The sequence below is a fragment of the Dermochelys coriacea genome, chromosome 13, assembly GCF_009764565.3.
Source record: "Dermochelys coriacea isolate rDerCor1 chromosome 13, rDerCor1.pri.v4, whole genome shotgun sequence".
Classification (NCBI taxonomy): domain Eukaryota; kingdom Metazoa; phylum Chordata; order Testudines; family Dermochelyidae; genus Dermochelys; species Dermochelys coriacea.
Window position 1 is genome coordinate 840,421 of NC_050080.1, and position 22,780 is coordinate 863,200.

Sequence of the window (22,780 nt, forward strand, 5' to 3'; positions counted from 1 at the left end):
CAGGAGTGCCACATAAGTCCCAGTAGGGCATCCCTGCATTACTATGACCACCTGAGGCAAACAGTTACTCACAATGACATCATGCTGTCCCAGGACAGGCATCTCCCACAGCGACTGGTTGGTGAAACGGTTGAAGTAGTAAGGGCGATTCTCCCGTTTGCTCCAGCACTTCTCCCAGCCAGCCTGCACCAGCTCATCTAAGAGAGGAAAAGTATCAGCACAAGAGCAGCCCTGAACAGCAACCCTGCTGCTACAGTCCCAATCACTGTCATGGCACATGCTAAACCGAGGGGGGGGGGGGGGAGGAGGATCATCCCAAAATTCCCTCTATCACTCCAAGAGGCTCCTTACCCTAAACTTTCTCCTCTCCCTCTCTGCTGCCACAGGGCTCCAGAATCCTATTCCTGACCCCCTAAACAGCAGAACAAGTACCTGGCAGGTCCTGTACCAGTCGGATGGGTTTCGGGGAGCTGGGCTGGTTCTGATTAGAGGTACCAGGTGAGTGACTCATCAGAGAAGCTTCCTCCCCAGGGCTGCCGTGATTCTCATTGGCCATTTCTCAGCACATGCACTAGAGAAAATATACACAAACAGCACATCAAAATATGATTTGTGCAAGGCTAGCCCTGTGCCCAGAGCCAGTTCAACAGCTTAGCTCTAGCAATACAATCCTGTATCAGCAACAACAGAAGGCTTGAAAGTGGGGGAGGAAAGGCAGCACCTGACTTGGTGGCAGAAAGCTGTTACAGATGTCTGTTAACCTAATTACACACTGATGAATAGGAACTTTGAACAGCACACAAGAGGGGAATCACTTAGCAGCATTAAAAATACACAACTTTCAACTAGACCCCATCAGAAAGGTCAAGTGTCTGATCCCTACTCGCCTATCTGTGACAGAAATCACTCCTCACCTGAGAGCATATGCAGACCTCCCCCCATCTCAGCTTTAAACCTGAGGCATCTATTAAACATTCAAGTACTACATAAAATAACTCCAGTGTTCTATTAGAAAGGCAACCAGTGAGCTCCACATGTGCAAACACAGGCTGGAAGACAAGAACTCTTTGGTCTTGTCACTGACTTGCTCCAGGGCTTTGAATAAGTTACCGCACCTCTCTGTACTTCAATTTCTTGATCTGCAAAATGGGGGTGACACTCCCAGCTCTACCCACAAAAGGGAATGTGAAGGTTAATTGGGTCATATTGCTAAAGCACTATGTAAGTATTATTAAATGTTGTCAGTTGGAGAGAAGCCTCCAGGCTCTTCTCTTCTCAGTCAGCCCTCCCTGTGAAGCTATCAAAACACTTGTCCTGGAGCAAGTATCAGAGATGGCTTCTCTAAACATGCTGGCTCTACAGAGAAGCAAGGAAAAAGGGATGAATGTTAAGGAGTTTTCAGCCATTACCACCATTTTTCCAACTCCAACTGGGCAGCTGCCTTTGTATTTCACCGCCCTTTTGTCCTCCCAGTTCAGTATGTAAGATACTGCCACCTCTTTGCCTTTAAAGAAGTGTATTTAAGTGGTACTAATATTAAATATTGCAAAGGGGCCATGCTCTCATCTATAGAGACCCATATGATAAATCTGGTGGTCACTCAGTCTAGTTTCCACTCCTGCATATTAAAAGAAGTCCCTGAACATTTCACAACAGGCAGTATGTTCAGCAGAAGTGGAATAGAAGGAAGGTCTGCAAATCAGGAATGAGCACTGGCTGCCTGTGGTGATAACTACAAAAGGAGACTGTGGTGCAGGTCAGAACTGAAGTGTATTGGTAAGCATGCTTGGTGGGGGAGGTGCCACATAGAGGGAACCACCCTCCCTCCTTCTCCCAGGAAAGGCAATATAGTGGGTTAGTGTCAGCGTGCAGGTCTTCTAGAAGCCTTGATTCTCCACAGCCAGGCAAAAGACAAGCCCACAGCTGAAAGGCTGTATATTATTCGAGAGCACCTATTAGACAGCCTGTACCACAACATACAAATAGGTTTCAGAGTAGCAGCCGTGTTAGTCTGTATTCGCAAAAAGAAAAGGAGTACTTGTGGCACCTTAGAGACTAACAAATTTATTAGAGCATAAGCTTTCGTGAGCTACAGCTCACTTCATCGGATGCATAGAATGGAACATATATGAAGAGAGCTGTAGCTCATGAAAGCTTATGCTCAAATAAATTTGTCAGTCTCTAAGGTGCCACAAGTCCTCCTTTTCTTGAAGCAGAGAGAGTGATTCTTCCCAAGTCACTGATGAAAATGTGGCAGAGCAGGACTATAAACCCAGGTCCTCTTATACCCAGTCTCCTTCTCTCTCCAGTGGACCATGCTGATGGGACTATTTGGAGAAGCAGTTTGGCCTGTATCTCACCAATGCTGGGACTTATTAAAACAGATCCAAAATAACCATTATATATTGGTTATGTTATCAGTGTTGTGTACAGTACTTTACAGACATAAGATCTGGCTGCTGCCCCAAAGAGCTTATAACCTGGAAGTGGTAACTACCAAAACAGAGCACAGGAAGGTGGAAGACGACACACAGCAAGGAGTACAGCCAGAAAGAGTACGATTTGCTCCATTTCATCAATCAAGAAGTTTACATGTTTCTCTCTGTAATCAGACAGAAGGACGGATGCAGACATTAGGAATCAGCAGCGGAGGGGGAGAAATTTTTGAAGACATTTCCTGTCATCCCACGGGCAGGGCTGCTCGCTGGGGCTGGGAAAGTTGAGCACCATCACACCTCATTTCTGCACTGCTTTTGGGTGTCTGTCTCGCAGCCCAGCCTATGGAACTGTAATTGCCCAATACCAGAGCGTGGCCATCCTAGCCCCCAGGCTACTTCTATTCTCCCAGCCGCCGAGAACGACACTGACAAACTAATGACTTGGTTGTTGTTTCTAACGGGTGGTGACAGGTAAGCAGCAGCAGAAGGCACTTGCGTTAACTCACATGAGCATCAAACAGAAATGACACCAGCCTAACGCGCAGGCTGAGAGCGCCTGTTACATCAAGAGGCGTGTGCGCCGCGGGGCGCGCTGCAGCTGCCGCTGGTCCAGGCCGAGCCGGGGCGCTTCGGCTGCCGCGGAGACGCGATCCCCAGCGGCGCGCTGGCGGGGCTGGAGATCCCTTGCCGGGCAGGACACGCAGCGCAGCAGGGCCCGCTCCCGCTCCCGCTGCCGCTGCCGCTGCCGCGCGCCGGGCACGGTCCGTGCGCACGGGGCTCCGTGGGCGCCGCCCAGTTACTTACAATTGCGGGTCGGCTCGCGGGCCTCTCGCTCCTCTCCAGCGACGCCGTGCGCTGCGCGGGGCTGCGGCCGCATCTTCACAGCGGGCGGGGGCGCGCCTGGCCCGCCGCGGGCGCTAGGGGGCGAGAACGGGCCGCCTTAGTCTCCGCCCGCGGGCCCCGGCCACGGCGCGGGCCGCAGAGCCTGAGCCCGGCCCCGGGCCCGCGGGAGGGGGAGACCCCGCGGCCTGCGCGGGCGCGCGGACCCGCTCCCTCACCGTGCGCGCTCCCGGGCCTCAGCCCGCGGCGGCCGAAGGGGCCCGCGGCCAGGCCCCGCGCAGGACATTAAGATGGCGGCCGACGACTCGGGGCCGCCGCCGCCGCCGCCTCCTCCCCGTCCGCGCGGGCCCTTCACCCCCCTCATCTCCCGGGGCGCGGGCCCCGCCCACCCGGGCGCGGCCGGTACCTGCGTGTGAGGCCGGGGGCTGGGGGCACCGGAGAGCGGTCCGCTTCCTGCTACCGTCCCGCCTCCGCCGCGCCCTCCCCTCCGCCACCATCTTGTATCGGGACCCAGAGCACCCAGTGCGCAGCCGCTAGGCCGCCCCGCCCCGGGCAATGCGCAGGCGCCGCTGGCGAACTCAGACACTGCGCAGGCGTGACTCTCTCCCCCCCCAGCCCCAGGCAATGCGCATGTGTAGAAGCTAGACTCGCGCCTCAGGAGCCAACAATACGCATGCGCTAATCCGGCAGCGCCCGTTCCCTTCCTGGCGCCATCTTTCGTGTGGCCTTATTGGAAATCCTGGGAGGCCCCTCCCCTCTGGGCGGGGCCAGACACGGATGCTGCTGGGGGGCGGAGCTCTCGTCGCCAGGACTCCTGGGTTCTGTCCTGGGCTGGTGATTCGTGGAGCCGAAGGTTGCAGGCGCCGTTGGGTCGTGGAGCCCGGCCCGTGCCTGGCACGTGGGAACTTGCGTGTCCCTGGGACTGGCCCGGGTGGGACACGAGGCTGGGTGCAGCGGTGCCAAGCTCCACAGCAGGGAACTACAGGAGCCTCCCCCCCTGCCCGTCCCTGCCCGGGTGCCAGGCTCCGGGAGCGGGGAGTCACGGGAGCCTCGCCTCCCCCCCTGCCCGGGTGCCAGGCTCCGGGAGCGGGGAGTCACGGGAGCCTCGCCTCCCCCTCTGCCCGTCCCTGCCGGGGTGCCAGGCTCCGGGAGCAGAAATGCCGTGCTGCCAGCACTAGCGGTGCAGCCATGGGAGGTGTTGGGTGGGTGTGCAGAGAGCCGGGTAGGGATGTATACACTAGGGTTCAAGCATGTAGGGCTCCCTGCTTGCCCAAGATAAGCCTCACTGTTCACACTGCCATTTATAGCATTTATTTATAGCCATGCTAGGGCGGTGTGCCGTGTAGACATACCTTAAAGCATCTTCCAGAAAGGCCTCTCGTCTGGCTCTGAAGGTGTCAAGAAATGGAGAATCCTGCACTTCCCTTAGTAGTTTGTGACAAACTGTCCTGCAGTGGCTCAAGAGTGGAGTACTAAGCTTGGGGCAGACTGTTCCCAACCAGCGATCAAGTGCAAACTCCTCAGGCTCCATAACAGCCTAACCAGAGTGTCACACAGTCCCTGTGGGCATGCCAGTCTGTCTCGCCACCCAGGGGATCCTGCTTTTGTGACATGGTCCCTTACATTGAGTATCACAGCAATATTTGAGTTCAAGGACCAGTCACTTACCCAGGTCAATTGTACTTTAGATCTCACAGACAGTACTTGTCAATCCTATAATAAACTATCTAAAGATTTATTAACTAGGAAAAGGAAACAGGAGTTATTTACAAGATTAAAGCAGGCAAACTCACAAATCTCAAGCTTCAAAAATAACAGAAGCCTCTACAATAAGCAAGCTCTAGATGTCCAAAGCACTGGGGATTTTTTGCTTATGCCTGGAAATCTTGTCCTCACAGTCCAAGCAGCATAAAGATACTGTTCCTCCTTGACAGGGGTTTTTATTCCCTTTTCTACTTCTGCTTTGAACTGCAAGCTCAGTTGATGGAATTCACTTGCAAGCAGGGCTTAAGTTCTCAACAATTTACTGGAGCCCCATCTCCCTATTTGGGGATCAGGGCTTTAGCCGGGGCTTCAGCGCCCATGGTGCATGTTGGGGCTCAAGCTCTGAGCCCTGGCATACGCTGCAGGGCTGAGACCACAAGCTCTGGGGCCTCCTGCAGGCTGAAACCCTGTGGGAGGTGCCAGGGCTCCTGGGAGTTTGAAAATATTTACCAGAGGTCCTGCTGCGGTGGGCTCCAGCTGAATTTAAGCTGTGCTTGCAAGACTCATCTTCATGGGGGGTGGGGGGGAAGGAGAGTAAACAGCAAACTCTCGAGTCCTCTCTAATGTTCCACTTTAGTCCGTCTGATGTTGCTGGGCCTTCCCTTTTGGACATAACATCTGTTGGAGACCAGCATTTCACACTGGTTAATGTCCCCTCCTGCTTGGAGAGTTACAGTTACAACGGCTTACAATGCAAATGCTCAAGCATTACCTTATACTATGGGATACAGATGCTATATGTGAGATTAATGCAGGCAGCCACAGCCCAGCAGTCAATAGACTAAACACTCAGCATGTTCCTGTACTTCCTGTTGTAACTTTACTAATACCTAGGTGAGCCGGACTGGCTCCAGCTGTGTCTGTCAGTGTTCAGTTGAGGCATGGGGACCCTGGTCTGAGCTGGCACCTGGTCCACTAGTGTCACAGTTTGTTCCAGTGATTAATCACCCTCACTGTTAAAATACCTGTGCCTTATTTCTAAATTGAATTTGTCTAGCTTTATCTTCCGGCCCCTAGTTCTTGTTATACCTTTCTCTGTTAGACTGCAGAGCCCTTTACAACTGAATATTTCCTGCCTGTGAAGATCCTTGTACACCAGAAGCAACCCTCAGAACCTATGTCCCAAACATTAATTAATCCCATAAATCCGCCATGAAGTGGTATCACCAGCCCCATTTCAGAGAGAGGGGAACTGAGGCTAAGAGTTGTGAAATGCCCAGCAAGTCTGTCAGATCAGAAACCCAGTCAACTGACTCTGTGCTCCTTCTGCTCTAAACACTTTACTTCACTTTCCTCCTGAACCTGCCAATGGAAGGTAGGCATCGTGACTCCCAGACCCATGCCTGGACCACTAGCCCACACTTTGAGCTTGTCTACACTTAAAATGCTGCAGCTTCAATATAGCCTCTCCTCACACCAACGGGAGGGGTTCCCCCATCAGCGTAGGTAATCCTCCTCCTGAGAGGAAGTAGCTAGGTCAACAGGAGAATTCTCCTAGTGCTGGGCTACCCCGGGGGTTAGGTCAGTATAGGGTGCATTTTTCACACCCCTGAGAGATGTAGCTATAACAAAGTAAATGCCTAGTGTAGACAAGGCCTTCCTCTCCAGTGCGTTATGGAGATTCTCTGACCTTAAGCAGATGAAGATTCACTTTAATGCAATAGTGCAGAGGCGAGGCTAGCTCAGCAACCCAAAAAACCCAGGAGTGTGGCTGGCTGGGTGCTAGTATTATTTATTTGTATTATCAGAGCACCCACAAGGAGGTAGGTACTGTACAAACACAAAGGACAGTCCCTGCCCCAAAGAGTTTACAATCTAAGGCTTGTCTACACTAGGAACTTACATTGGTGTAGCTACCTCTGGGGGGCAGAGGGTGAAAAAAATACACACCCACCCACCGAGAGATCCAGCTAGAGTGACCTAGCCCAAGTGTAGCTAGTGATCTGTCAATGGCAGAATTCTTCCGCTGGCCTAGCTGCGCCTCAGGGCGGTCGGTCACCTAGCGATGGGAGACGCCCTCCCATCTGCACAGTGTCTACACTGAAGCACTACAGTGGCGCTGCTGTAGCGCTTTAAGTATAGACCCCTTAAGTATAAAACAAGAGACAACAGTCCAGACCGGGGGGGGGGGCGCCAAGGAAACAGACCGTATGGGGCAGAAATGACGGACAATGGTCTCAGCTCACAAGCAGCCCAGCCACTGTGAAATTTTTTGTAGCCTCACAGCAAAGGGGAGTTTCACCCACTGGTGTGCACCTGGCCCCTGGGATTATAGTGACATTCTGGTAAGGGCCTGCCCTGCCTTTGTGGTTTGGGGCATCGGCAGCATATACTTTACAGGTGGAGGCAGAGTGGGGTGTTCTTTGGAGGATCCACAGCCAGCTGCTCCAGTGGCAGGGCTCCAGTCTATTTAGGGTTGTGGAACCTCTCATTTAGCTAACAAGTGCCCTTTGCTCTGCCCCTGTGGTCACATTCAATGGGCTGGTTTCTTTTAGGGATTTAATTGTTAGATCCCTAGTAGTTTAACATATAGAATTAAAACTCGGTCCTCTCCCCCGCCTTGAGTCTCTCTGCAGAGGGAGGCTGAGTGAGCAGCACACATGGCTCTTCTGCCCAGCTGGACTTTCTGCACAAAAGCAGCTGGGCTTCATCACGTGTTTCAGCCTCCTGCTGCCTGGATGGGTGGTTCCCCTCAAAAAGATCCAAACAGAGGGTTAGTCTGCAAATAGCTAGATGACCAAAGAAGCTTTGAAGTCCTGACAGCCAGTCTGTGGGAGAGAGCTAGGGCTGCCAGCTAGGGAGTTGGAGAGAGTGAGACAAAGCACCGTTAATGGTCTCCTCTGGGTCACACCAAACTGCAGCCTTTCCAGCATTGGCTAGGCCAAATTGTGCCGGGAAACCACATCAGCATCTCCTGAGCTCTCACATGCCTACATTGGATTATTACATCCTTCTGGGAAGTCATACATTCTACATACAAATATCCTAAAGGGATTTTCCAAACACCCCTCACCAATTCTGGCTGCCCTGGCTGGGAACTGTTCTTTTTGTGGTATTTCCCAGTGGGTACCCCAGTTTAGGTACCTTAAAATGCACCCAAAGTTGAATACAAATTAGTAAAATTTACCTTGCAACAACCTGGGAAGTCATTTGTTTTCCTCCAGCTTTCCATGAGAACATGGTTCCCTGAGCTCTCCCTGCTGCACCAGACCTGGCAAATAGCACTTTGCTTTTTATTTGTTAATTCTCCTTTTGCTTATTAGGCTCTTAGGATCAGATTTTAGGCAATATGAGCTGTGCTAACGCACAAGCAATTACTGTGATGTTACCACAAAGACTCCTAATTAGTCAAGCACTTATCCAGCTGCACATGATAATCATGTGCAGATTAGACACAGACGCATGTGGACGTTTGCTTACACAATTGTTCTAATTGTGTGTGTGTGAGATGAAGGGAGGGGGATTTTCTTACCATTTTACATGAACAGCGTGTGCCTCACTTTACTCCATGTGCTGTGTGTGTAACAAGGTGGTGGGAGAGGGTGTTTGTTGTTGCAGAGGACCAGGTATGACCTCGCCTAGCAGCCTGGACCTCGGACAATGGCCTGGACACACATGGTGGAACGTAGCAACCGGTGACCTGGAGGCCCACCCCCTTGGAAGCCAGCTGGTTCTGGCCTTCGGGAGGACAAAGGGCTGAAGAGAGAGGACCCTGGGGATCTGGAAGGCGCTGGTTCTGGCCAGTGGGAAGAGAGAGGGCCCAGGTGGAGGAGGGGCTAGGGAAGGGGATATAGGGTGGTCAGCTGGAAGGAAGTTGCTGCTGGACTGGGGACAAAGAGCAGGCTGGATGCAGGCAGACCCAGATGGACGGTGCTGAGAGTTTCTAGGCCCGAGGGCCCTGAGAACTTCCTGTGCTGCATTCGGATGTAGAGAAACCCTCCTGTGTTACGCTGGCTGAGGGTTACTGCAGGCAAGAGATGGGGGTTGCATTGCTCCCCCTGGGTGGGGACTCTCTGTGGCGGCCCATGGAGAAAGCTGAGTGGGCAGAAGGCTCAGAGGTGTTGCAGTCCCCCGTGGGTGGCCTGGCCAGAGGGTCTAACCCTCATGGAGGGCTGTCACCCTGAAGGGGGTTCCTCCCAGGGATCGTATGGAGCTGAGAAAGCATGGGGCCTGGCAGTCTGCAGTTCAGACACAGGATTGTGCAAGCATCTGTGGCCAGGAGCAGAACTCCCAACACATGCTATTTCTCTCCGTACAGTCTGTGGCATCTGCACTAGTGTCACTGAAGGAACCAGCAGGGGCCATTCCCAGGGAAATCCCAGTTTGGGGAGTTCCCATCAAGCTTGGGCAGGTGTGGGGCAGCTCTGGCATGGACATTCCTGGGACATTCCTGCCCCTTGTGGGGTTAAGAACCTCAGCTCTGGCCTTGGCACCTCCCTTTGGGCTCATGGGGAGGCAACAGCAGGCAGAGGTGGGGCTGGGCAGAGGAGTGTGTCCAGAGCCCCCAGGGACTGACTCGGCTGAGTGCGTAGCACCTGTAGGCTGGGCACCAGGCTGCTCCCAGATCCCAGCTCGTCTCCTGCCTCAAGGAGTGCAACCTGGCCTCTGTCTGCAGCCTCCCCAGAGGCCAAGGCCATGGGTGTTCGCCTCTGCCCCCTGGAGGTGGCCCCAGAAGGTCGGGGCTGAAACATGGGGGTGGGATGCTGATTGGGCTGGGCCAGCTGTGGGGATAGGCTTGAGGGCCCTGGCACCAGCACTGAATTTGCTTCAGACACGTGAATAGATGGGAGCGTAACACAAGTCTGACCCCTAAGTGCAGACATAACGCCCCCCCCCCCCGGCTGCTTCACGCCCTGTCCCCCACAGCAGGCCAAATGCTGCTTTGGCCTCGGGAGCGTGCGCTGTGGGGTTTGCACACATGCTCACGGCCATTGCATACACACGCTGAGCAATTGTGTGCACCAAGGGCCAGGGCAGGCAGCTGCATGTGCAGCTCAGGCAGCTGGTTTGTGAGCCCAGGCCCTTTGTGCCCTGGGCAGGCAGCCCATGGGCCCGGGAAACTGGCTTTGCAGAGTCTGGGCTTGGCATGCCTTAGACCTGCATCCTCTCAGCCTCGCACTGCCTCCCAGACCCACTGTCTCCTCCCAGCCCTGGTTTGTGAGGAGTGGCAGACAGTGGGATATATAAAGGAAGGGAAAGCACAGCCAGCCCCTGAGAAACTGTTGGAGCCAGTGGTTCTCTCCTGCCCTGCCTCCCTCCACGTGATTCAGCCCCGGGAGAGCCAGGAAAAAGTAACCCCAGGGAACTGTAAGTACAAGAAATAAAGCTGGTATTGTGCAGCCAGGCAAATCCCCAGGCCCACACAGGCAGCCCTGGCCCAAGGAAGGAAAGTGCCCTTTGTAACCAGATGGGGAGGGTGTGTGTCTGGGGGTGCCCCAAAGTTCTCTCCATGGCCAGAGCCCAGTAGGAGGGAGAGGGCCCCACTAAGGGAGGGGGGGTCCCTGTACAGTGCCTGCAGGGACTCCGCTCCTGTTACAACCCAGGAGGGGGCAGCTGGGTAACAGCGTCTCAGCTGTGGGCGTTTGCAGAAGGTGCCGTGTGCACAGGGCGCCCCACTGGAGGGTGGCTGTGCTGCTTGGGGTGGGGTTGGGGGGAAGTCCTCATTGGAAAGCTGAGATATTCACCTCTTCCCGATGGGTGAGCGCTGGCTGTGGGTGCGAGCACTAAGGTGCGGGTTGGAATGAGTAGGGGTGAGGCTGTGATAAGGTGGATGTGGGGGGTACTTGTTCATTGGGTGCCCAGCATGGGGCAGGGGGATGGGATAGATCTCTCTGCCCTGCTGTGATTGTGACAGGTATGGCGACAGCATCCATGGCTGCAGCATTATCCTGCTTGCCATGATGTGTGCAGAACCCTTGCAGATTCATGAGCACGTGTGTGGACTGGCTGGCTGCTCCTGGCCCAGCAAACGGGCATGGAAAGGGGTTAGGCAGAAGCTATGCCTGGAGACCAAGCTCAGCCAGCTCCCCCTGCCCTGCCTCTGCTTTCTGAGTGTGCCCAGCACTAAGAGTCTTATGCTTTACCAACTGACCTTGACTAGCTCTATTGGTAAAGCATAAGACTCTTAATAGCAAAGTTGTGGGTTCAAATCTCATGTTTGGTGTTTGATCTTGCAACCTTAGCTATCAGTACAGGATGGGGGCCCTGCTCCAGCCCCAGCCTCTGGCAGGCTGGCTAGTACTGCTGAGGCCCTGACTTGGTTTCCAGAGCACGTCTGGGTGCAGGGGCTGGGGTGGGAGTCCCGGACCCGGTAGCTCTGGGGGAAGAGCAAGCAACCTGCCCACAGTGCCTGGGGGGGAAGGGGGTGATACAACGTTGGCCTGTCGCAGCTGTGGATAATTGGCCCCGAGAGGGGGCAAGGATTCAAGGGGATTTTCAAAGAATGTCAATCTGCCAAAATCTGCTGGAGTTAAAGCCAGGAGCATGTGAGGCAGCGAGGGGGAGGCAGGGGTGACGGGCTGGCTTGGTCAGGGAATGAGGAGGAGTGGGGGCGTTCTCACTGGGGCACAGCGTGGGAATGTCTCCCAGCAGGAGGTACTCTGGCCAGGGCAAAGATGGGGGCAAGGCCCCAGCCTGTTCCATGCAGTCCTGATCTCACCCAGGTACATATAGGCAATGCGCAGCCCCTTGCAGGAACAAGGCCCAATGGACTGGGTGGCACAGGTGGGCAGAACCCACGCTCTCTGCTCCACTTTTAACCTGATTCAACTGCATTCAGGACACCTGTGCCCATCCCCTCCCCCTCTCTGGGGATGCCCATCCCCTCCCCCCTCTGGGGGCAGCTGTGCCCCTGTCTGGGCATGCCCATAGCCCTCTCTGGGGTGCCCTGTCCCTCCTGGCACTGCTGCAGGAAGCTGGCAGAAGCCAGCCATTTGTTTTGCTGCCCGGAGCGCTCTGAGCCCAGCAACAGTTCCCCTGGGGACAGAGGCATGTGCGGGCGAGGGGCCAGGCCGGCCGGGGGGAGCGGGGGAGGTGGGCTGGACACGGATTTCCCCCCCCCATGGCAGCTGGCTCGGCCGGGCGCCCCCCGGGGCAGCTCACACGCTCCTTGTCCCTCCCCGGCCCCTCTTTGGGCAGTGCATTGGGAGACCCCTGGCGAGGTGGGACTGGGGGCTGTGGGGGGCGGCCCCAGGAAGCCAAGTGACCTGCGTGGGAGGAAGGGGAGGCAGTCACAGGGTGTCACCGAGGGTGCCTGAGGGAGGCAGCCACAGTGCTTGGGGGGCGGCCAGGGGCCTGGGCCAGAGTCTGGTAGGACCACGCAATGGATGGTAATGGGCTAGGGGCCTTCTTCACCCCGGCTGCCCACGCCTGCCTGGTGTCCGGGCATCTCGGGCCAGCGGGAAGGTGCGGTGACTCGGTGGCTGAGACTGATGCCCAGCTGCCTGCTCTGATGGTCTCCACACCCTGCTCTGGCCTCCTCCAGGATGAGACGTGCCATGGCTCTGTGCAGGCTCCTGCTCCTCGGGCTGCCCTGGCTGGTCGCTGCAGTGACAGCTGCTACCCCTGGGTGCAAGATCCGGATCACCGCCAAGGGCCTGGAGCTGGGTAAGGAGCTGGCGGAGCAGGAGTCAATTGGCCCAGCACCACCAGGTGGCACCAGACCAGGGCGTGCCCACTGTTCTGGGGTTCCCCACCACGGGATGCTCCCTGCTGCTGGGGCTGAGCCGGTGGGGTGGGTCAGGATGTTCCGCTGTCCTTAGCCCACCCTCCCTGGGGAGGGAAGGAGCCCAGTGGGGCTGGGGCAAGTCTGTGCTGTTTACATACAATCGCGTTGCCAGGAAAAGGACTGGACTGGCCTGGCCAGTGCCCTGGGATGGAAGGGGAGGCGGGGAAGGGCCCTGGCCTCCTTTCCTCCCTGTGGAGCCAAGGCCGGGGCAGAGAGCGGGGCTGTTGTTTTGCAGTGAAGCAGGAAGGGCTGCGCTTTGTGGAGCAGGAGCTGGAGCACATCAGCATCCCTGACCTGCATGGGAAGGAAGGACAGTTCCAGTACAACATCAGTGGGTACGTGAGGGCTGGGGGAAGAGCTCTGGGCGGCATTCGCTGCCTCTGGCCCAGAATCCCACGCTCCCTCTGGGCACCCCTTCACCTTCAACCAGGGCAGGACCTGGGGCTGGAGGGGCCTGAGACAGCAGCATGTGTAATGGGCTGGGACAGTGCAGTGGGGCTGGCTGGGCCTGCAAAGGGGCAAGGAGCCAGCAGCTGGGTGTGACTCAGGGATGGGTGGAGCTGGCCTATGGCAGGAGGTGGAGGGAAGGAGGGTCCCAGGGAGGGGCTAGTAGCACTGGACCAGGTGCAGCCCTGAAGCCCGAGGCCTCGGGGTGTGATGCTGCCCAGGGGTGCAGGGGCCTCTCCCATTGCAGTGACTCCAACGTGGCTCAGCACGAGCCCAGGAGTCATGGCCACAGCTGGGGCGGCAAAGCCAAGCTAGAGATGCTGGGGGACGGGGCGAAGGGAGAGAGCTGGGGCGTGGGGCTGACGCTGCCTCTGCCCCCCGCAGGCTGAAGGTGACGGATCTGCAGCTGGCACTCTCCAGCCTGCACTTCCAGCCCCCGCAGCACCTTGCCTTCAACATCAACAATGCCTCCATCAGCCTCCGCTTCCGGCGCCAGCTGCTCTACTGGTTCTTGTGAGCGACCACACCCCTCCCCCTCCGCTCCCCCAGTGCAGGTTCGGGTCCCAGGCCCCCTCCGCCCACGGTGCAGGGTCAGGCCCCTCTCCCTCCGCTCCCACCAGCCCGCGGTCTGGTCCCAGGCCCTCTCCCCCTTCCCCTGCCAGCGGCGGTCAGGCCTCCCGCCGTGCTGGGATCAGATGCTCACTCTGACATTTGCCTTCAGGTTCTAGACGCCCCCGGTGCTGGGCAAGTCGCTGGGGTCTGGCTGGGCCAGCCCCCCACCCCTCAGCTTTCTCATCCCATGCAGGCTCCAGGCAGCGGCTCCCCTGGGGCAGCTCAGCTGGGAGGTGCCTGTTTGCTTGGGTGCTGCTCACCTGCTTTAACCGTTTGCTTCCCAGCTACGATATTGGCTCCATCAACGCCTCTGCCGAAGGTGTCAACATCCGCACCCTGCTGAAGCTGTCCATGGACAAGGCCGGGCGCCTCAAGATTTCTAACATCACCTGTAATGCCTCCATTGCCAGGATGCAGACTGGCTTCACGGGCACACTCAGGTAGCGCCTGGGGGGCCACCTGTCCCACATGCCTGGGCACCACCTCGCGGTGCTTTGCACCCCAAGCACTGGTCAGCAGCCCCAGCGCCCCCATGGTACCTTTGCTCTCATGCCAGGAGGCTCTCTGGTCTCCTAGCAGGAGGGCAGGGGCTTGAGGACTGTGATTCTGTCTCCACAGGAAGGTCTATGAATTCCTGTCTACCTTCATCACCACAGGGATACGCTTCCTTCTCAACCAGCAGGTACGATGTGGGCAGAGACATCCCCCTTGGGGCAAGGGTAGGGGCACAAACAGTGGGGGCTGAGCAGGCAGGGAGTGGATCAACTGAGGGCACTTCCCCTCGCAGGTCCCCAGCCCCAAATCATGAACTGTGGTTAGCACGAGGGCAGTGGCTGCGGGTTGAGGTTGTGGGGCCCAGGCAAAACGGGGGCGGAAGGGGGCTGTGGGTTGGGGTTGGGGGGCACAGATGGAAGGGTGCTGCAGGTTGGGGGGCGTGGGCAGAGCAGGGGGAAGTGGGGTGGAAGGGGGCTGTGGGTCAGGGTTGGGGGGTACGGGTGGAAGGGGCTGCGGGTTGGGGGAGGTGGGGTGGAAGGGGGCTGCAGGTCGGGGCTGGGGGGGTGCGGGCAGAGCAGGGGGAGGTGGGGTGGCAGGGGGCTGTGGGTCGGGAGGTGCGGGTGGAAGGCGGCTGTGGGTCAGGGGGCGCAGCCATTGCACGGTGCCTGGGAGGAGCAGGTGCTTTCGCTCCATCCAGCTCAGGGGCACCGGGTGCCCTCTTGTGCTGTGGGTTTAATGCAGTCTGACGAGCAGCTCCTGGAAATGGGGCAGGACGGTCCTGGTCCCTTGGGGTCCCTTGGGCTGGGCCCCTGGGAGAGGGAGATGCTCCCGTGGAGGCTGCAAGGACACCCGTCAGCCTAGACCCTGCTCCCTGCCTGTGTGCCTGGCCCCGGCCTGCCGACCCTGTCCCCAGCCTGTGGTGTCTGTTTCAGATCTGCCCCGCACTGCATTACGCGGGGCGTGTGGAGCTGAACTCGCTGCTGGACACCGTGTCGGGTGAGTCTGCAGCCCTGGGCCGCGATGGGGGCTTGGATTGACGAGACCGGACTTGGGCTCCGCTCAGCCTGGCCTCGGTGCAGGGCTGCACTGTGTTGCGTGCTGGGGGGGGCAGGCCCACGCTCAGGGGGCAGTGGGCTGCAGATGCGGGAACAGGCTGGGGCTCAGCGACTGCTCTGCTTGGGAAGCTGGGGGCAGGACCGAAAGGGCCCAGAGCTGGGGAGGAGAGGGCGTCAGCCTGGCTGGGTCAAGGTCAGGCCTCGCCAGGCCACTGACCCTGCCTTCCTTGGGCACAGTGCGCAGCCCGGTGGATGAGCACATCAGCATCGATTACTCTCTCCTCAGCCACCCCGTCGTCTCCCCCGACACCCTCGATCTGGACTTCAAGGTAATGGGGGGCGGCTCCAGCATGGCCAAGGGAGCCACTGGGCCATGTCCTGTGATGCCCTGGCTCCGGGGCACGCTCTCGGGTCGGCCCAGCATGTGCGCAGATACCAGTGCGTGGGGATGCCAGGCCAAGCCCGGGGCTGCAATGGCCGAGTACCCCGGGGAGCCTGTTCTGGGGCGGGGGCCGGCAGTGCAGGGACTCACTAGCTCTGTGCTGCCCAGGGCATGTTCTACTACCAGAGGAATGAGACGCTGGTGAACCAGGCAGTGGCACCAGTGATCAAGGAGACGGAGCGCATGGTCTACGTGGCTTTCTCCGAGTACTTCTTCAACTCTGCCATGGATGCCTATTACCAGGCGGGGGTGCTGAGCAAGGAGATTGCAGGGGAGGAGGTGAGGAGAGATGGGGTGCTGGGCATGCAGATGGGGGGAGGAGGAGCAGGGATGCTGGGCGTGCACATGGAGGGAGGGGCCGGGTAACAGCAGTAAACTGTGGGGCAACCTCCTTACCCAGGACGGTTGCACATTGTTTCAGGTGCCCAAGGACCTGGAGGTTTTGCTGAGAGCCACATTCTTCGGAAGCATCATCATGCTGGTAAGATCGGTGGTCATGGGGTGGGCGACCTTGGGAGGTGGCCTTTCCTGTGGAGGGGGTGCTGCTTCTTGGGTGGGGGGTGCAGTGCAGTCCCAGGCCCCAGGAGGGTGGCAATGGAGCAGCTAGTGAGAAGAGCCCGCTGCCTTCAGGGACCCAGCTCAACCCCTGTGCTGCCTGCTCCCCCGCCCCCCTGACTCTGCTCTCTCCTGGCAGAGCCCCGCTGTGGTGGATGCGCCCCTGAAGCTGGTGCTGCAAGTGTCGGCTCCTCCACTCTGGACAATCAAACCCGCGGGCACCTCCGTCTCTGTCGCTGCCGTCCTGAACATCTCCCTGGTGCCCGTCGACCACCCTGCCATCCAGCTCTCCAGCATGACCATGGTGAGTATTCCCCTGGCGCAGCAAAGAGCCCAGCCCTCACCTGTTACAGTTCATGCAGCTGTGCAGAACCTGGTCCCATGAGCCCATGGCCAGCAGTGAACCTGCCGCTGCAGAACGGCAGGGAGGCATGGGGCAGGGCTGTCTGCTCCATGGGGTGGGCAGTAATGGGGCTGTGGCCTTTTCTCCCCTTCAGGATACCAAGCTGAGTGCCAAGGTGTCTTTGCAAGGGAAAGCGCTGCAGGTGCAGTTGGATCTGAGAAGGTAACTCCCCTGTCCCTGGGAGCCCCTTGCTGGGGCGTCTGGGCAGCGTCCCAAGGCACAGATTGCAGAGCCGTCCCAGGGCTGGAGCTCGAAGCTGTGTTCACAGTGCTCTCTCTCCCCCCGGGCAGGTTTCGGATCTACTCCAAGCAGTCCGCACTGGAGTCCCTGGCGGTGAGTGGGACAGGTGGCCTGCATGGAGCCCAGGGCATCAAACAGATGGGCCCAATCCAGCAGAACAGGGCTGGACTGGAGCTGGGATCTGAGCCCCTCCCTTTCAGCTGCCCTTTGTGTAGCTCCCAGACAGGGAGCCCCTGGCCTTGTGGCACAGCTGCAGGGGACCAGCTCTTCTCCCTGCATCCCCAGGGAAAATCCACCAAGGGATCTGGGGAGAGAATGGGAGTCCCCTGGGGCGGTGAGGGAAGTGGGGAAACATCCAGGTTGGCAGGGGACAGTGCCTAAAACGGGGCAGCATGTGGAAGAGGTGGGACATTCCCAAAGATGGGGGGCCTCTCACTTTAAAAAAAGAACACCCAGCCCAAGGCCTGCAGCTGCCCTTGCTTGGCCCTAAACTGCTCTGCCTTCTGCGGTGACCCCAAAACGGGCCTCGGTCCCACAAACCTATTACCCAGGTCAAGCCCAGAGGGCACAAGAACAATCCTCCTGGCCCAGTGGCCAGGCGCTTCAAAGGGAATGGTCAGAACAGGCAATTCCTGAGTGATCATCCTGTCTGCCAGTCCCAGCTTCCAGCAGTCAGAAGCTTAGGGACACCCAGAACATGGGGTTGCATCCCTGATCATCTGAGCTAAAAGCCATTGATGGACCTATCCTCCATGAATTTATCCAGTTCTTTTTTTGAACCCAGTTATAGTGTTGGCCTTCACAACATCCCCTGGCAATGAGTTCACAGGCTGACTGGGCATTGGGTGATGTGGTACTTCCTTGTGTTTGTTTTAAACCTGCTGCCTAGTCATTCATTGGGTGACCCTTGGTTCCTGTGTTATGTGAAGGGGAAACTAGCGCTTCCTAGTCAGTTTCTCCACCCCAGCCAAGATTTTATAGATCTCTGTCACATCCCCCCATAGTCGTCTCTTCTCCAAGCTGGACAGTCCCAGTCGTATAGAATCATAGAGGATTAGGGGTGGAAGAGACCTCAGGAGGTATCTAGTCCCACCCCCTGCTCAAAGCAGGACCTAATCCCCAACTAAATCATCCCAGCCAGGGCTTTGTCAAGCCAGACCTTAAAAACCTCTAAGGAAGGAGATTCCACCACCTCCCTAGGGAACCCATTCCAGTGCGTCACCACCCTCCTAGTGAAAGAGTGTTTCCTAATATCCAACCGAGACCTCCCGCACTGCACCTTGAGACCATTGCTCCTTGTTCTGTCTCTGCTACCACTGAGAACAGCCGAGCTCCATCCTCTTTGGACCCACCCTTCAGGTAGTTGAAGGCTCCTATCAAATTCCCCCTCATTCTTCTCTTCTGCAGACTAAACAATCCCAGTTCCCTCAGCCTCTCCTCATAAGTCATGTGCCCCAGCCTCTGATCATTTTCGTTGCCCTCCGCTGGACTCTCTCCAATTTGTTCATATCCCTTTGGTAGTGTGGGGCCCAAAATTGGACTCAATACTCCAGATGTGGCCTCTCCAATGCCAAATAGAGGGGAATAATCACTTCCCTCGATCTGTTGGCAATGCTCCTACTAATGCAGCCCAATATGCCATTAGTCTTCTTGACAACAAGGGCACACTGCTGACTCATATCCAGCTTCTCATCCACTGTAACCCCCAGGTCCTTTTCTGCAGAACTGCTGCTTAGCCAGTCAGTCCCTAGTCTGTAGCGGTGCATGGGATTCTTCCATCCTAAGTGCAGGACTCTGCACTTATTCTTGTTGAACCTCATCAGATTTCTTTTGGCCCAATCCTCTAATTTGTCTAGGTCACTCTGGACCCTATCCCTACCCTCCAGCATATCTACCTCTCCCCCCCAGTTTAGAGAGTGCAATCCATCCCATCATCCAGATCATTAATGAAGATATTGAACAAAACTGGCCCCTGGACCAACCCCGGGGCACTCCCCTTGATACCAGCTGCCAACTAGACATGGAGCCATTGATCACTACCTGTTGAGCCTGATGATCTAGCCAGCTTTCTATCCACCTTATAGTACATTTGTCCAATCCATACTTATTTAACTTGCTGGCAAGAATGCTGTGGGAGACCATATCAAAAGTCTTTTTAATCTCTCCACATATGGAAGCTGTTCCATTCCCCTAATCATTTTTGTTGCCCTTCTCTGTATCATGTCCAAATCTAATATGTCTTTTTTGAGATGGGGCACCAGAACTGCACCCAGTAGCCAAGGTGAGGGCCTACCATGGGTTAATATACTGGTGTCTGTCCCTTTCCTAATGATTCTCAACATCCTGTTCGCTTTTTTGACTGCTGCTGCACATTGGGATATTTTCAGAGAATGATCCATGATGACTCCAAGATCTTTCTTGAGTTTAGATCCCATCATTTTGTGTATATATAGTTGAGATTGTTTTCCAGTGTTCCTTACTTTGCATTTATCTATGTTGAATTTCATCTGCCATGTTGTTGCCTGGTCACCCAGTTTTGTGAGGTCCCTTTGTAACTCTTCAGTCTGCTTTTGATTTAACTATACTAAGTAATTTTGTATCATCTGCAAATTTTGCCACCTCAGTTTACCTTTGTCCTGATCATTTATGAACATGTTAAACAACACTGCTCCCAGTACAATTCCTTGGGGGATCTATTTACCCCTCTCTTCTGTGAAAACTGACCATTGATTCCTATCTTTTAACCAGCTACCAATCCAGGAGAGGACCTTCTCTCTTATCCCATGACAACTTCCTTTGCTTAAGAGCCTTTGGTGAGGGACCTTGTCAAGGGCTTTCTGAAAGTCCGCGTACATTATATCTACTGGACCATCCTTTTCCACATTTGTGGACCTCTCAAAGAATTCTAATGGATGGTGGGGACATGATTTCCCTTTACAAAAGCCATGTGCCTCTTCAACATATTAATTTATGTGGCTGCTAATTCTGTTCAGTATGGTTTCAACCAGTTTGCCTGGTACTGAAATTAGTCACCAGCATATAATGTCCAGAATCACCCTTGGAGCCTTTAAAAAAAAAAATAGCTATCCACCAATCATCTGGTACAGTCAGAGGCTGAATTAAGCAACAGGTTGCATAGCACAGTTAGTAATTCTGCAATTTCATATCTGAGTTCCTTCAGAACTCTTGAGAATACCAACTGGTCCTAGTGACTTACTACCATTTAATTTAAGGTTTCAGAGTAGCAGCCATCTTAGTCTGTATTCGCAAAAAGAAAAGGAGTACTTGTGGCACCTTAGAGACTAACAAATTTATTTGAGCATAAGCTTTCGTGAGCTACAGCTCACTTCATCGGATGCATTTAATACTACCATTTAATTTAAAATTTTGTTCCAAAAGCTCCTCTATTAACACCTCAAGCTGGGACAGTTCCTCAGATTTGTCACCTAAAAAGAATGGCTCATGCGTGGGAATCTCTTCACATCCTCTGCAGCAAAGACTGATGCAAAGACTTCATTTAGTTTCTCCACACTGGCTGTGTCTTCCTTGAGTGCTCCTTCAGGCCCTGGATCATCCAGTGGCTCCACTGACTGTTTGGCAGGCTTCCTGTTTCTGACGTACTTAAGCATTAGCTTTGTGTGTCTTTTGCTAGTTCCTCCTCAGTCTTTTTTGCCCTGCCTAATTATACTTCTACGCTTGACTTGAACATAGAAAGGAACAAACTCTGGCCTCAGTAGAATTCGACTTCCAATTTTTAAAGGATGCCTTTTTATAGCTCACGAAAGCTTATGCTCAAAAAAAGTTAGTCTCTTAAGGTGCCACAAGTCCTCATGTTTTTATCTCTAGCCACCTCTTTTACTGTTTAGCCAGGTGGCATTTTTGGTCCTCATACTGTTTTTTCTCATTTGGGATTTACATTTAGTTTGAGCCTCTATTATGGAGTTTTCTATTCAGCTTGCAGTTCCATTTTGTTCCATGCCTGTTACTTTTAATTTCCATTTAACTAGCTGCCTTATTTGTGTAGTTCCCCTTTCTGAACTTAAATGCTACTGGGGTGGGTTTCTTTGACAGCCACCCCCCCAGGCTATTAAATTGAATTACATGATGATTGCTGTTACTGAGCAACTCATATGTTCACCTTGGGGACTAGATCCTGTGCACTACCAGAATTCCCTCCCCTTGTGACTTCCAGGACGAGCTGCTCAGCTAGAAATTTGGTCTCTATCCCACCCTGAGGCAAGATGTTCCCAGCCACTGTGAGGATAGTTGAAATCCCCCCTTATTATTGGGTTTCCTGTTTTTGGAGAGACTCAGCTCAGGCCAAACTGACTAGCTCTTCCCAGGGGTGGGAGTGCATGCAGGGGGAGCTATGTGGCCCAGCCCAGCTCTAATGCTTCTTCCTCTCTCCCCACAGCTGTTCCCACTGCAGGCTCCCCTGAAGACACTGCTGCAGTTGGTGATCATGCCCATCCTCAATGGTAAGGACTTGTGCTGCAGGAGGGGGCTGGGCTTGGCCTGGGCACTGGCCTGAGGACACACTCTCAAAGGCTCCCTTTTCTTTTCTGCAGAGAGGACAAAGAAGGGCGTCCCGATCCCCCTGCCTGAGGGCATGGACTTCACCAAGGAGATAGTCGTGAGTCATGTGGTACGTGTACCTCATAGGAGGGGCCCAGCACCTGCTGCAGGGAGCCCCACAGTGCTATCCTGAGCTCTCAGGGCCCCACAGGCCAGCTGTGCTCAGGCACTGGGGTGCCACAGTGCTGGGCCCCTGTGACTCTGGCTCAGGGAGGCAGAGGTGAGGCCCCTGCAGTACTAATGCTCCTTCCCTTTGCACCCTGCAGGGTTTCATCACTGTGGGGGCAGATCTCCATTTCTCTAAGGGACTGCGGGAGGTGATTGAGAAATACCAGCCTGCTCAGGCCAGCCGCCCACCAAGCCCAGGGCCAACAACCACAGCTGAGCTCTAACCTTTCCTTGCTGATTTCCTTTAACACTACAACGCCCCAGGCCAGCCTCAGAGTCTTCACTAGAAAGCAGCCAGCCAGCTCCTGCAGGCCACACCTGGCCCCTGGATGCAGCTGCTTGGGGCATGGCAGTAATCGCACCATTACACTAATAAACAGGGCTAGACACAGCCTTGGCTGTCTGGGCATCACTGTGGGAGGGGCCTTTCCCAGCAGCTGTCAGTCTGCTCCCCCTGCCCATAGAGCTGATGGGGGCCCAGGAACCAGTGATAGAGCCAGCTGGGGAACATGGCCTACTTGCAAGCCCAAGCAGTAATCAAGCTCCCACTGAGAGTGGGGAAATCTGGGACTCCTGTGTCCAGAGGGCTCTGTGTGCACCCACCCCAAGCTCAGCTCTATGCTGGCCCCAAGGATCCCCTGGCACATAGCTGCATTGGCCCAGTAACTCACAGGTGGTGGGGCAGGACAGCAGTTCCAGAGGGAGGTGTTGCTTTGAACCCAGGGCCTCTTGCCAACAGCCCTCAGCCTCTGGAGCTAGCCCCATCCCCCCTGTAGGGAAGAGCTATCAGCTCAGGGTAGCTAGTACTAGGAGCCCAGCTGTTCCCTCACCTCACAGACTGGAATGGCCTTACCCCACTGCAGGCTGCCCCCTTCCCTCTGGGGCCCTCAGTGCCATTCAGCTACTGCACAGGCTTGCACTGTACTTCCTGGCAATAGGGGCAAGACTAGGGTTAGTCACCCCCTGGGGAGCATATGGCCAGACTGGGGTAGAGGTGAGGCCCAGCCAGCCTCCTCAGCA

At 55.7% G+C, this 22,780-nt stretch overlaps 2 protein-coding genes across 6 annotated transcripts in view; one reads left to right on the forward strand and one right to left on the reverse strand.

Moving 5' to 3' along the window:
- The window catches only part of PCIF1 (phosphorylated CTD interacting factor 1), a 28,918-nt gene extending 20,568 nt beyond the window's left edge, over positions 1 to 8,350 (reverse strand). Inside the window, exons 1-4 of one of the 4 annotated variants that reach the window (XM_038369468.2) lie at positions 3,685 to 3,853; positions 3,243 to 3,355; positions 433 to 571; positions 73 to 197 (exon numbers count right to left, since the gene is read on the reverse strand). In XM_038369468.2, coding sequence (XP_038225396.1) covers positions 73 to 197; positions 433 to 556 — 249 coding nt within the window. In that variant the 5' untranslated portion in view covers positions 557 to 571; positions 3,243 to 3,355; positions 3,685 to 3,853. Of the gene's footprint in view, positions 1 to 72; positions 198 to 432; positions 572 to 2,944; positions 3,356 to 3,684; positions 3,854 to 8,169 lie in introns of those variants that run through there. The other 3 variants (XM_043495900.1, XM_038369472.2, XM_038369471.2) reach the window with 3 other exon arrangements.
- A 491-nt stretch (positions 8,351 to 8,841) lies between these two features.
- On the forward strand, positions 8,842 to 22,152 carry LOC119841745 (phospholipid transfer protein). 2 transcript variants are annotated; one of them, XM_038369296.2, is made up of 16 exons: positions 8,842 to 9,012; positions 12,526 to 12,647; positions 13,004 to 13,103; positions 13,600 to 13,728; positions 14,112 to 14,267; positions 14,446 to 14,509; positions 15,255 to 15,318; positions 15,615 to 15,706; positions 15,928 to 16,098; positions 16,241 to 16,300; positions 16,514 to 16,678; positions 16,872 to 16,939; positions 17,068 to 17,110; positions 21,432 to 21,495; positions 21,586 to 21,662; positions 21,859 to 22,152. In XM_038369296.2, the coding sequence occupies exons 2-16, from the start codon at positions 12,527 to 12,529 to the stop codon at positions 21,982 to 21,984; spliced, it is 1,500 nt and encodes a 499-aa protein (XP_038225224.1). In that variant the 5' UTR covers positions 8,842 to 9,012; position 12,526; the 3' UTR covers positions 21,985 to 22,152. The 2 variants fall into 2 exon arrangements, with proteins under 2 accessions (XP_038225224.1, XP_038225223.1); XM_038369295.2 differs by lacking the exon at positions 8,842 to 9,012 and adding an exon at positions 10,220 to 10,349.
- The last annotated feature ends 628 nt before the right edge of the window (positions 22,153 to 22,780 follow it).